General features: G+C 44.6%; 1 protein-coding gene across 1 annotated transcript; it reads right to left on the reverse strand.

The window, feature by feature from the left end:
- Positions 1 to 941: 941 nt before the first annotated feature.
- LOC310800626 (endophilin-A3-like) lies at positions 942 to 11138 on the reverse strand (the record flags this gene model as incomplete). The annotated part of the gene is made up of 10 exons (XM_083663256.1): positions 942 to 1156; positions 3382 to 3438; positions 3546 to 3676; positions 4608 to 4711; positions 5179 to 5337; positions 5958 to 6091; positions 7203 to 7346; positions 9768 to 9840; positions 9927 to 9995; positions 11094 to 11138. 10 exons carry the CDS (start codon positions 11136 to 11138, stop codon positions 942 to 944), a joined length of 1131 nt encoding a protein of 376 aa, XP_083519382.1.
- Between the last annotated feature and the right edge of the window lie 296 nt (positions 11139 to 11434).

The raw sequence follows: 11434 nt of genomic DNA on the forward strand, positions 1-11434 counted from the left end.
TATAGCAACTCCTGTAGTCCTGTAGTTTATATCAACTATAATCTATCAACTAAGTAGTCTTTGTCAACGACAGCAGTCTATAGTTTATATCGACTACTATCTAGTGAAGTCTATCTAGTCAATTGTAGTTGGTATAGACAAGACTACAGTAGGCTAGTCAGATACAGTAGTCTAATCTGTACCAACTGTATTATTAGTCTACAATAGTGTGTGAGTTGTATTTAGTGTTTTTCTTTAGAAGCTAAATAAGCAGAAAACAGCTGCACACACATATCACATCAGATTAAAGACTGTCACATCTCTCCTGTATATTATTCCAGTGTGACTATACATTATTATTATACCAGCCTCTGTGCTTTTGCTTCATATGGGCTTTTCAGCAAGTCTTTCAGCATTGATTGCACAATACAAGTCTGTTTGCCACACAACCTCTCATGGAAGCATCTAGATAGATAGTGTGCCATTCAGATTCAGAGTCCGCAACCTTTCAGATCATAGCAGACTCTTATTATAACTGTGTTATAATATAACATAATATAACTACTATTATTATAACTGTTATAACTGTGTTTCTCAAGTGTGCGTGAGCCTCGAGGACACAGGAGGAAATCATGTTCCTGGTGAGATGAATGGTAGAGTTCTGCTCTCTGAAGGCAGCAGGGGTGTGTTGAGTGGAAGTGGAACTAAAGGCTTTTTCTTAAAGGGAAAACACACTGGAATCTAAAGAACGCTGTATTTGGCCACTGAGTATGTGAAGCCTTTGCATTGTGAAGTACAAACATCAGCTGTTCAGAGATCAGCGACTAAAGTGCTCTAGAAGATACTATGGCCTTCTCTTCCTAATAAAACAGGCAGGCACTAGCCGCCCGCAGATTTGCGAAAGTCCAAATCATTTGCAGAAGCAGCGACGTGGCATCTCGTCAGACAACCAAGACACACCGTCACGGCAACGGCAGAGGCACCAGGACGTCCACATAGCTGATGGGGAGGAACCCCGATTGGGTGCCGAGCGTGCCCTCGTACCAGTTGGCGTCGATCTGATTGGTCAGGACGATGACGTCGCCCTCGTTGAAGCGCAGCTCCCCCTCGTTTTGCGGATGGAAGGAGTAGATCGCCCGGCAACAGGGCTGATCCAGGACTAGGTCCCTACTGTCAGCTGGACGAGCAACACCAAGACAGACAGAGAGAGAGAGAGAGAGAAGATCATGGAAGATGTTGGACTGAGATGTTTAATGGAAGATGTTTAGAGTTCTCAACGTGGGGTCCTGGAACCACCAGGGGTCCTTGAGGGTGTTCCAGGGGGTCCCCAGCAAATGATCAATTGTTGATCAAACTTGAGCATTACTTTGTTTACAAGAAGTTAACACAATTGACAGACGAATGACTATTTTGATCATAGTTTCACTGTTATTATCCCGAATGAAATTCTGGACAAAATCATATCTAACAAATATTAGGTCCATAACGTGGACTAAATAAGCAGTCCTTGATCAGAAAAAGGTTGAGAATCACTGCAGACATCACTGAGGAGATAGTAGTCAGACTTCCCTCCCTTCTGGGATGAGACTTCCACCTGGCTGCATGGAAACACTCTGCTGGTAGAAGCTCTGCCATTGGTGCCGACCATTTCAGTCGCCAGCCAATGAAAATCCCTTTCCGCTCCCTGCAAGCTCTGCCATTGGCTCTAACCCGCTCTGACTGCCCGGCTGCGACCATATATGGATTTCCTTTCCGCTCCCTCCGTGACTAATTTGTTTATTTGTTTATTATAAGGATCCCCATTAGTCTACACCGAAGTGAAAGACTACTCTTCCTGGGGTCCAAGCACATAACTTAAAACATTGGAGCAGTTACAAACAATGGAAACAAGAAGAAAACGTACTTGACATTAGGGATGTCACAATATATCGTCCCACGATATATCGCGATATCAAAACCCTGACAATATGTATCGTTGAGATTAAATCTCATATCGCGAGAAAAAGAAGCTGAACTTGGTGGCACTGATCTGCATCTGATTGCATGCTCGCTCTCCTTTTCATTGCTTTGTTTGAACAGACGAGGGACGTTACAGACACGGAGGATGAAAATGGTGAAATTGCTCAAATTAGCGTGGAGGATGCCCCCTCAACTTACAAATCGATCCCCAAAAAATATTGTTAAAATATCGTATCGTTATCGTGAAACCCAATATCGTGTATCGTATCGTATCGTGAACTGAGTGTATCGTGACACCCCTACTTGACATTATTGCATTCTCAAATTATGCAAAAATCACAACACAAATGGCTACGACCACAAAATCGAAGACTTACCTTAATACATCAATAACTGAATGTTATTGCAAAATCACAACAGAAATAGGCTCCAACCACAAAATAGAAAACTAAGTAAATAATACTAGTAATAAGTTAATACTAATCTGTCTATCTCAAATGCCTCTGCTGCTGTGGGTGTCGAATCTGTCGATCGCTGCTGTGAAACAACATAAACAATGCTAACACTAGCTCGTTGCTACACGCTGAAAACGATTGGATCCCCTGTTGTAGTCTGGCAAGCCAGACTAAACCAAACATTTTCCCCCGCAAGTCCAGAGAGAAGATCTATGCTGCCAGACTCTCTCCTGGAAGGGAGAGACTGCGAGACTAATAGTCAGGCAGCTTAGCAAATGGATGTGTACGTTCCTGACAAAAGCATCACATTTTTACTGACAATTCCCTTAGCCATTTTTGATAGGATCCACTTAAAATATATATATATATATTTATTTATTTTTCAAAAAAATAAAGATTTTCAAAATTTGAAAGGGTATAACTTCCATGCTGTTTGTCCGATTTGCAAGCAACTTTTTTCCACGTGTTCAGCTGGCCTTGCTCTACAAATTTGCCTCAAGGAGCGTTGAGGTCCACCTGGAAAGTTTTTGAGATATTTTGAAAGTTTTGGAAAACACATCTTTGACATCTCCTCCTAGCCCGCTTCACCGATCTCCACCAACATCACTATGTGGCATCTATGGACCAAGCTCTACAAGTTGTCTTTTCAGACTTTTGAAATATCCTTTCGTTTCGAATATCCTTTCGTTTCGAAAAAAAGCGGGTTCAAATCCCGCACGACTCGAGGTTATATTTTCACCAAACTCTGAGACTGGGCTATTATTCACACGACCGCTAGAGGACACTTAACGCTGAAACGTGATTTCAGGTTGTATTCAGCTGCTTGTACAAACGACCGATGTCGTATCCAGTTGGCGGTCAAGCTGCAAATCCAGTACTAAGCCACCTGACTATAAGGAGATGGTGGCAGATGTTTTGAGGAAGATGTTAGACCAAGGAGGAGATGTATAGGTAGAAGATGCTCTTTCTATAATCAGGATTTCCTCACCGTTGCAGACGACAGGACTGTGCGGTCTGGAGGGTAACTCTGTGACACACTGTTCTCCTACAGATAGAGAGAGTAGAGACAGTTCCGAATGTCAAGAAAATGTAAAAAATACTTCCCCCCCCCAATACCCCCCTTTCCCCCCAGAGGAACATGACAAAAACAACCTGAGGATCTGGCACATGTGATTGACAGCTGGTGGTAAAATCCAGTATCGGGGTTTTTTACTGTCCCAGTTCGGATCGCTTTGGGCCGAGGCCGGAACCGGCGGTCTTGTCTGTTACTGGCAGCAGTCAGCCTGGGGGTGGGGGTGGGGGGTGCTACAGTTTTAAATGAGTATGGGACCTTACATTCACCTGTTTACTCCATTGTGTCATTTCTTTTATCAATTTTTTTTATTGTTTTACATTTTTCAACATAACAAAGAAAGAAAAACAAAAACCACAATCATCTACAAAAAACACCTATACATACACATACACAAACGGATTGACTCAATACATATCCCCCCTCCCCGCAGGACCACCCCCCCCCCCCCCACACCACCACCCACAAACCCACAGAGATAACAGCTCACAGTACTATATGCGCACTTCAACATGTACAAAACTGAACCGTCACAGGACCCATTTTGAACAGATCATATCGACACAGGCAGAATGAACAAGCGAGCAGTCCCCACAAAGCAGGGGCGGACTGGGATCATAATTCAGGCCGGGCATTAGATACCAAGCAGGCCAGGCCGATACGGGCCGACGCGCGTGCTGGCGAAAAATTTGGGCCGTTTGAAGCCCAATTTGGGCCGTTTGAAGCCATATTTGGGCCGTTTGAAGCCCAATTTGGGTCGTTTAAAGCCAGATTTGGGCCGTTGAACCCGATTTGGGCTGTTTGAAGCCCAATTTGGGCCGTTTGAAGGCCAATTTGGGCCAAGTCCAATTTTACAATGAGATGCACCCACTTTAAACCTGAATAAAGTAATAAAACCACTAGTAAACCAGTAGGCGGCGCCTGGCCTGCTGTTCAGTGAGTGGCCTGGCCTGGCCTGCAAAAAAAAAAAAAAAAAAAAAAATTGGCCTGCCACCGGGCATTTGCCCAACATGCCCGATTATGCAGTCCGCCCCTGCCACAAAGCATTACCACAACAGAATGACGAGGGGTACAGCGAATAGTGTCATTTGGGTGGTTCCTCCATGCTGTGTGTGTAGTGTACTAACTGAAGCAGTGCTCACCTGGCCTGCAGGTTGCCATGGAGACCCAGCAGGATGTGATGGGCGTGGCGGTGGTAGTCCAGCACGGCGGCCATCAGAGCGAACAGACCACTCACCTGATCTACCTGCAGGACAAACACAGGCATCAGCAACATACATCTGTCTGTCAGCCAACACCCGGAGGCTACACAGGTCCAACACCCGGCAGCTACACAGGTCCAACACCCAGCGGCTACACAGGTCCAACACCCAGCGGCTGGGAGTTGCATGGCACACCAGTCACCATTCTCCAGCAAACACAGACAAACACAAATGTTTGTTTGGTGTGACATGGCTGCCTGTCCTTATTTGGAGAAGTTTGGTCAGATTCCACAAACATGTTCAATCCTTTACTTTGCGGTTTCCCACCCCGATTGCAAACAAGGAAGCGGGGAATCTGAGTTACCCGCAGTTATATTGTACTAATTAATAAACGAATACAATGTGATTTCCGGTGTTCTTCTTAGTGAAAGAGAGAACGAACACTAGAGAAGAATATGGCAGATTACGTTGGGACTGACTGACGACGAGGCGAGTGGCCGGTCAAACTCACGTCGTTCTCCAGCAGGGTGAACATGCTGCGCTCGGCCAGCTGCTTGGAGGCGGTGAACTTGTCCCAGGCCTGTTGGACCTCCTGCTCTGGGACCTTTCCCCTCCGTCTCTTCTTGTAGTCGAAGTCCAGCCGATGGCCTTGTAGCTTGTTCAGCTGGTGCTGAGGGAACCAATCAGAACAAAGCTCAGAACAATCCGAATCAAACGCTTAACCAATCACAATCAAACTCTCTAAGACCACATTTATACCTGGTATTAAAATGTGATCTGGATCTGGATCCGCATACAGATCGCATTTTAATACCGGGGGTAAATTCAAGATTCAAGATTATTTGAATAGCCATAGTGAGTAATCAAATATTACAAACGAGGAATTACAAATTATATAAAGCGCAAAGTAAAAATCCTTTAAAGTCACATATAGTGGGCTCAAATTAAATGCCCATATAAGTCATTAAGTGATATATAAGGGGGGGAGGGGGGGCTTTCTTTCTTATGTCAAAAACGATCAATCTACAGAATGAAGGAATATCTTTTTCATTGACTCATTGAATTTCAAAATGTTTTTTTGAACATCCATAGTGGGTTTAAAAAATGTTTCAAGGTCCCAAGAAGGTCCCAAGAAGGTCCCAAAGGCTACAAAACAAAGTTGCAATGCTCAGGAAACCTTTAAGTTCAAAGGGGGGGAAAACACCAGATGTACTTTTCGGTGTTTCTTCACGCTTTCCACGAAGGTCTCTCATCCTCCGGTCATAGGGAGTAAGGGCGTTGAACCCTCACCCTGATCTCCTTCAGCTGGCTGTTGTGTAGCTCCTGCATGGGGTCAATGAAGGTGTGCTTGACGCCGACGTCCAGAGCGTCCCTGGCCTGGGAAACCTGCTGCAGAGCTGAGCCCATATCGGCCAGAGCACCGCCTGGACAGAGGATGCACAAGAAACAGTGTCTGTCTGAGTGTCTGTCTGTCTGTCTGTCTTAAAGGGATAGTTGTGATTTTTTTAAATGTGGGGTTGTATGAGGTACTTGCATACAGTCGGTGTACTACATGCAGTAGTGCAGTCGGTGTACTACATGCAGTAGTACATGCAAGTAGAGCTGTCTGCTGAGTGTGAACAGGGTCACGCGCAAAAAAAGAGAAGATGAGAAAAACCTTAAAATGCTTCCATCCAAGTCTCCACAAGCCCATTAGCAGTTTAGCAGCTAAGGCTGGTAGAAGGTATGAGTACCATTATCTAATACATAAGGTAGAGTCCAGATGGTCACAAACAGAAGGCGACAACAACACAAGGCGACTAGTTAGCCTGCCCGACACAACTCGAATCTGTGTTTCAACGGGGGAACGATGAAAATGTGGCACGTATCCGGTTTACATATTCCAGTTCCGGCGTCCGGGGTTATATTCATAACCTTATGTTTTGCAGAGCAGCCAAAGATCTCACAGAACAGGAGCGGAGAGCCAGCAGACCTCTCACTCTGCCGCAGATTCCAAAACAAAAGATTGCACAGCAAAGAAATGGAGAGCGAGAAGAGCTCTCACTCTGCTAGTGTTTCCAGAACCGACAAATCACTCACTTTAAAATCTTATTTAAACTACTAACTTAAATTTAAAGACAGCACAACACAATCTGCACAATCTGCATCTGTGATTTTCATGTGATTTTTTTATATGTCCCGCAATTTTGTAATTGTATTTGTTGTATATAATCAGGGCATCCTTGAAAAAAGAGCTTGCTCTCAATGGACCTCCCTGGATAAATAAAGGTTAAATAAAATTTAATAAATAAATACTACACATTGTACATACATTATGATACTACACAAACACAGCGTGTCTTTAGACTGTGGGAGGAAACCCAGCGCAAACACGGGGAGAACATGCAAACTCCACACAGAAAGGACCATGGCATGCGCACCCATAACTATCCTGCTCCTATGGCCGCTCTGTGTGAACCAACTGCTCAGCTATAGAAGAGTTAATGCGCACTGGCCCTGCCTGGTGTTTAGTAGTGTTTGGGGCTGTGAACGTACCAAATCCAGAGGCGGCTCCCAGCTCCTGGCCATAGTGCAACATACAGTCTCCCAGCATGCCCTCTGTCTGGGGGTAGCCTGTGGACTTCCCCTGTCCACGAATCCTGGAAACCGTGTTGAGCATGCTCAGTTTAGCTCTGTATGCTGTAAAAACAAACCACAAACACATTCACTTCAGGTAGAAACACAGGATACTTTGTATTAAGGCATTTTCATATTAACTCATTCCCCGCCACTTGCGTCTCTAAACGTTATTTTTTAAAAACCGCTTCCCGCCATTGACGTCATCGGACGGCAATACGTGTTTTCACCGTCATGTGATAGATGGCTCTCTTACTCACCTTGTGAAACATTACAGCACGTCTAAAGGTGTACAAGATCGACCACGATTGTCTAACTAACAAAACCAGGAAGCAGAAAAAAGCAACAATCTCCCATCAGAAAAGGTCCATAGCACAGCTCCATGGCACGGCTCAAACGCTGGTCCAGCAGCTTTTATCCATACGGGATTGGTCTCCATTACAGCGGGGGGGGGGGGGGGGGGGGGGGGGGGGGCAGCCTGTTACTCAAATGTGAAGGATTTTGTTTTCACCATGCACCACGCACCACGCAACACATCCACAAGTCACTTGTACTCAGGTAATCCAGTTCCTAAACTCTTCGACGTACAGTAGCCTACACAGACAACCAGTCGTCCCCCCTCGCAAGAGGAACGCGCGACCCGGGCTTCCCTCTCAATAGCGGGGTGAATCTGTCTCACACCGGTGTTACGGTAAAAGCTGTGCCTACGGGCGAGTTTGACCGGAAAGGGGAACAAAATCATTATGGGGTTCATAGTTGAGTGTTACACCGCCAGTATCCACCATCAAAGGCATTTATTCAGGTCAGGAGCCGTGAAGATGACTTCATTTACAAAAATACCATTTCCTCCGCTTTCTGGTCAGAGACTTTTTGGTGAAACGACCTACATTCAGCTATCGTCGTGTCGATAACTAAAGAACGGATGAAGGTAGAATCAAACTTTTTTTTCATATGAAAGTCGAGGCTCTCTTCTTTCTTTTGGGATATTCACTCTTTACGCAGTCATAGAAGAAAATATTCTATGGGGCTTGGAAAATGAATGAAAATGAGCAAAAACCCCGGCGGTGGCTAGCGACTTTTTCTGAAAAACTCTGGCGGAGAATGAGTTAAGATGCCTTCACATGATGAGCGATCTTCTTTGTTGATCCGTGCCTGGGTCTGCTACACACACACTCATCAAACCACCTGGACTTTGGTGTCAAGTGTACTGGGATCCAGCCTGGGTCCCTGATGTGAAAGCCTACATTAGTAGTAGTAGTACTGTAGGCTAGCATTGTGTTTTTTTCTGGATGTGGTAGTTACCTGGGTTTGGTCTGGTTGTTGTATTAACCTGGGTTTGGTCTGGTTGTTGTACTAACCTGGGTTTGGTCTGGTTGTTGTACTAACCTGGGTTTGGTCTGGTTGTTGAAGTAACCTGGGTTTGGTCTGGTTGTTGTAGGTACCTGGGTTTGGTCTTGTTGTTGTAGTAACCTGGGTTTGGTCTGGTTGTTGAAGTAACCTGGGTTTGGTCTGGTTGTTGTAGTAACCTGGGTTTGGTCTGGTTGTATACTAACCTGGGTTTGGTCTGGTTGTTGAAGTAACCTGGGTTTGGTCTGGTTGTTGAAGTAACCTGGGTTTGGTCTGGTTGTTGTAGGTACCTGGGTTTGGTCTGGTTGTTGTAGGTACCTGGGTTAGGTACCTGGGTTTGGTCTGGTTGTTGTAGTAACCTGGGTTTGGTCTGGTTGTATACTAACCTGGGTTTGGTCTGGTTGTTGAAGTAACCTGGGTTTGGTCTGGTTGTTGAAGTAACCTGGGTTTGGTCTGGTTGTTGTAGGTACCTGGGTTTGGTCTGGTTGTTGTAGGTACCTGGGTTAGGTACCTGGGTTTGGTCTGGTTGTTGTAGTAACCTGGGTTTGGTCTGGTTGTATACTAACCTGGGTTTGGTCTGGTTGTTGAAGTAACCTGGGTTTGGTCTGGTTGTTGAAGTAACCTGGGTTTGGTCTGGTTGTTGTAGGTACCTGGGTTTGGTCTGGTTGTTGTAGGTACCTGGGTTTGGTCTGGTTGTTGTAGGTACCTGGGTTTGGTCTGGTTGTTGTAGGTACCTGGGTTTGGTCTGGTTGTTGTAGGTACCTGGGTTAGGTACCTGGGTTTGGTCTGGTTGTTGTAGTTACCTGGGTTTGGTCTGGTTGTTGTAGGTACCTGGGTTAGGTACCTGGGTTTGGTCTGGTTGTTGTAGGTACCTGGGTTTGGTCTGGTTGTTGTAGGTACCTGGGTTAGGTACCTGGGTTTGGTCTGGTTGTTGTAGTTACCTGGGTTTGGTCTGGTTGTTGTAGTAACCTGGGTTTGGTCTGGTTGTTGTAGGTACCTGGGTTTGGTCTGGTTGTTGTAGGTACCTGGGTTTGGTCTGGTTGTTGTAGTTACCTGGGTTTGGTCTGGTTGTTGAAGTAACCTGGGTTTGGTCTGGTTGTTGTATTAACACGGGTTTGGTCTGGTTGTTGTACTAACCTGGGTTTGGTTGGAGGAACTCTGTGGTTCTGGACAGCAGCTCAACCAGCAGAGTCTGGATCACATCAACACTCTGGAGGGAGAGGGAGAGAGAGTAGTCAGTTCTCTGTTCTTTGTCTCTCTACCTGCAGAGAGAGCAGAGTGGAGGCTCATCTTTACCTTCTCCATCTTCAGGAAGTCTTCATCCAGCTTGGTTCCTTCGCCTCCCATCAGCCTCTCATTGAGCAGCTGGAGAAACATCACATCTAGTTCACATTCTGTCCTCAGAATGTCAAAATATAAGTGATGTCATGTATAGTTTTTGAGATATTAACGTTTGGTTGGCATAACTCATACTAGTTACCAGTGTTGGGGGTAACTCATTACAAAAGTAACATATTACATGTAATATATTACTTTTAGCAGTAACTCAGTAATATAACTTATTACTTAGGCATATAGGATTTCAGTAATGTTATACCAGTTACTTTGTCAAGTAACTCAAGTTATAAATTGAGTTACATTTAATTAAATCAAAGCACATATTTAAAAAAGATTCAATCATTTCCTAATCAAACTACGGTAAGTGTTTTTATGCAAATAACCACTGTAGATGACAATAACAAAGGAAAATGGTAACATTTAGAATTTCGGATTGTTTACACGGACTTCAAGGCGGTTGAAATTATTCTTCAGGATGGTTCCGGAGCAGCGATGTCATTCTGCTGCTGCTGTTGTTTTGGTAAAAGTAATGCAAAAGTAGTGTAATAAGTAACGAGTTACTCTACACAGAAAGTCATATTGTAAAGTAACTTATTACTTTCAAATGAAAGTAACTAGTAATAAGTAATATATTACATTTTGAAAGTAACTTGCCCAACACTGCTAGTTACCTGCCGCTGTGGTGATTTGTTGTTGTTGTTGTGATGTCACGCTGTGCTACTTGAAAATAGCCTACATTTTCTTCCTGATTGCTGTTCACTCATCCTTACCTCTCTTTTATTCATGCATGCATCATTTTTAACCTTTATTCAACCTGGCATTCAATTAAGAAGACTAGTATTACTTTTTTTATTTGATGTAATTTGATATTATTTATTTTGCATCTTGACAGCCATAAACAATAACAATTAACCCATATCATATGCTAAAGTAATGTGTACGACTACTACGACTAGGCTACTACTACTATAATAACATTATTATAACAATATAATAATAGCTAGCCTATAAGAAAGCAGACCGACCTCAGGCCCTGTGGCGCAGTAGGCTATCACAGAGGACAGTCAGTAGCTAGTATATGGAGTAATAAATCTATCTTCATGGTTCTGTCCGGTGGTCGGTTACCTGGCTGGCCTTGTGAAGCTGCTTTTTCATCCCGGAGACAGACATCCTCCGCTCCCCTCCTCTCCTCTCCTCACCTCACCGGCCGAGCGGGAGGAAACACCGGCCACTGCCAGGCTCCATCCCGTCCTAGGGCTCTGCTCCCCGCGGGACGCGAGACTCAGCCTTCATTCTTCATCTGGGGGATTAGCAACCCCTCATTCCACTGCAGGCTCGCCTCAAATAGCTGCAAGCGACATACACGTGATCAATCACAACAAAACTGTAGCCACCTCCGACACAATGTTGTTTTCCAAGATTTGGGTCCCGTGCTATTCCCAAATATTGTGTAGTTTCCAAAATTA

Source organism: Poromitra crassiceps (genome assembly GCF_964638095.1).
Source record: "Poromitra crassiceps genome assembly, chromosome: 30".
Lineage (NCBI taxonomy): Eukaryota > Metazoa > Chordata > Actinopteri > Beryciformes > Melamphaidae > Poromitra > Poromitra crassiceps.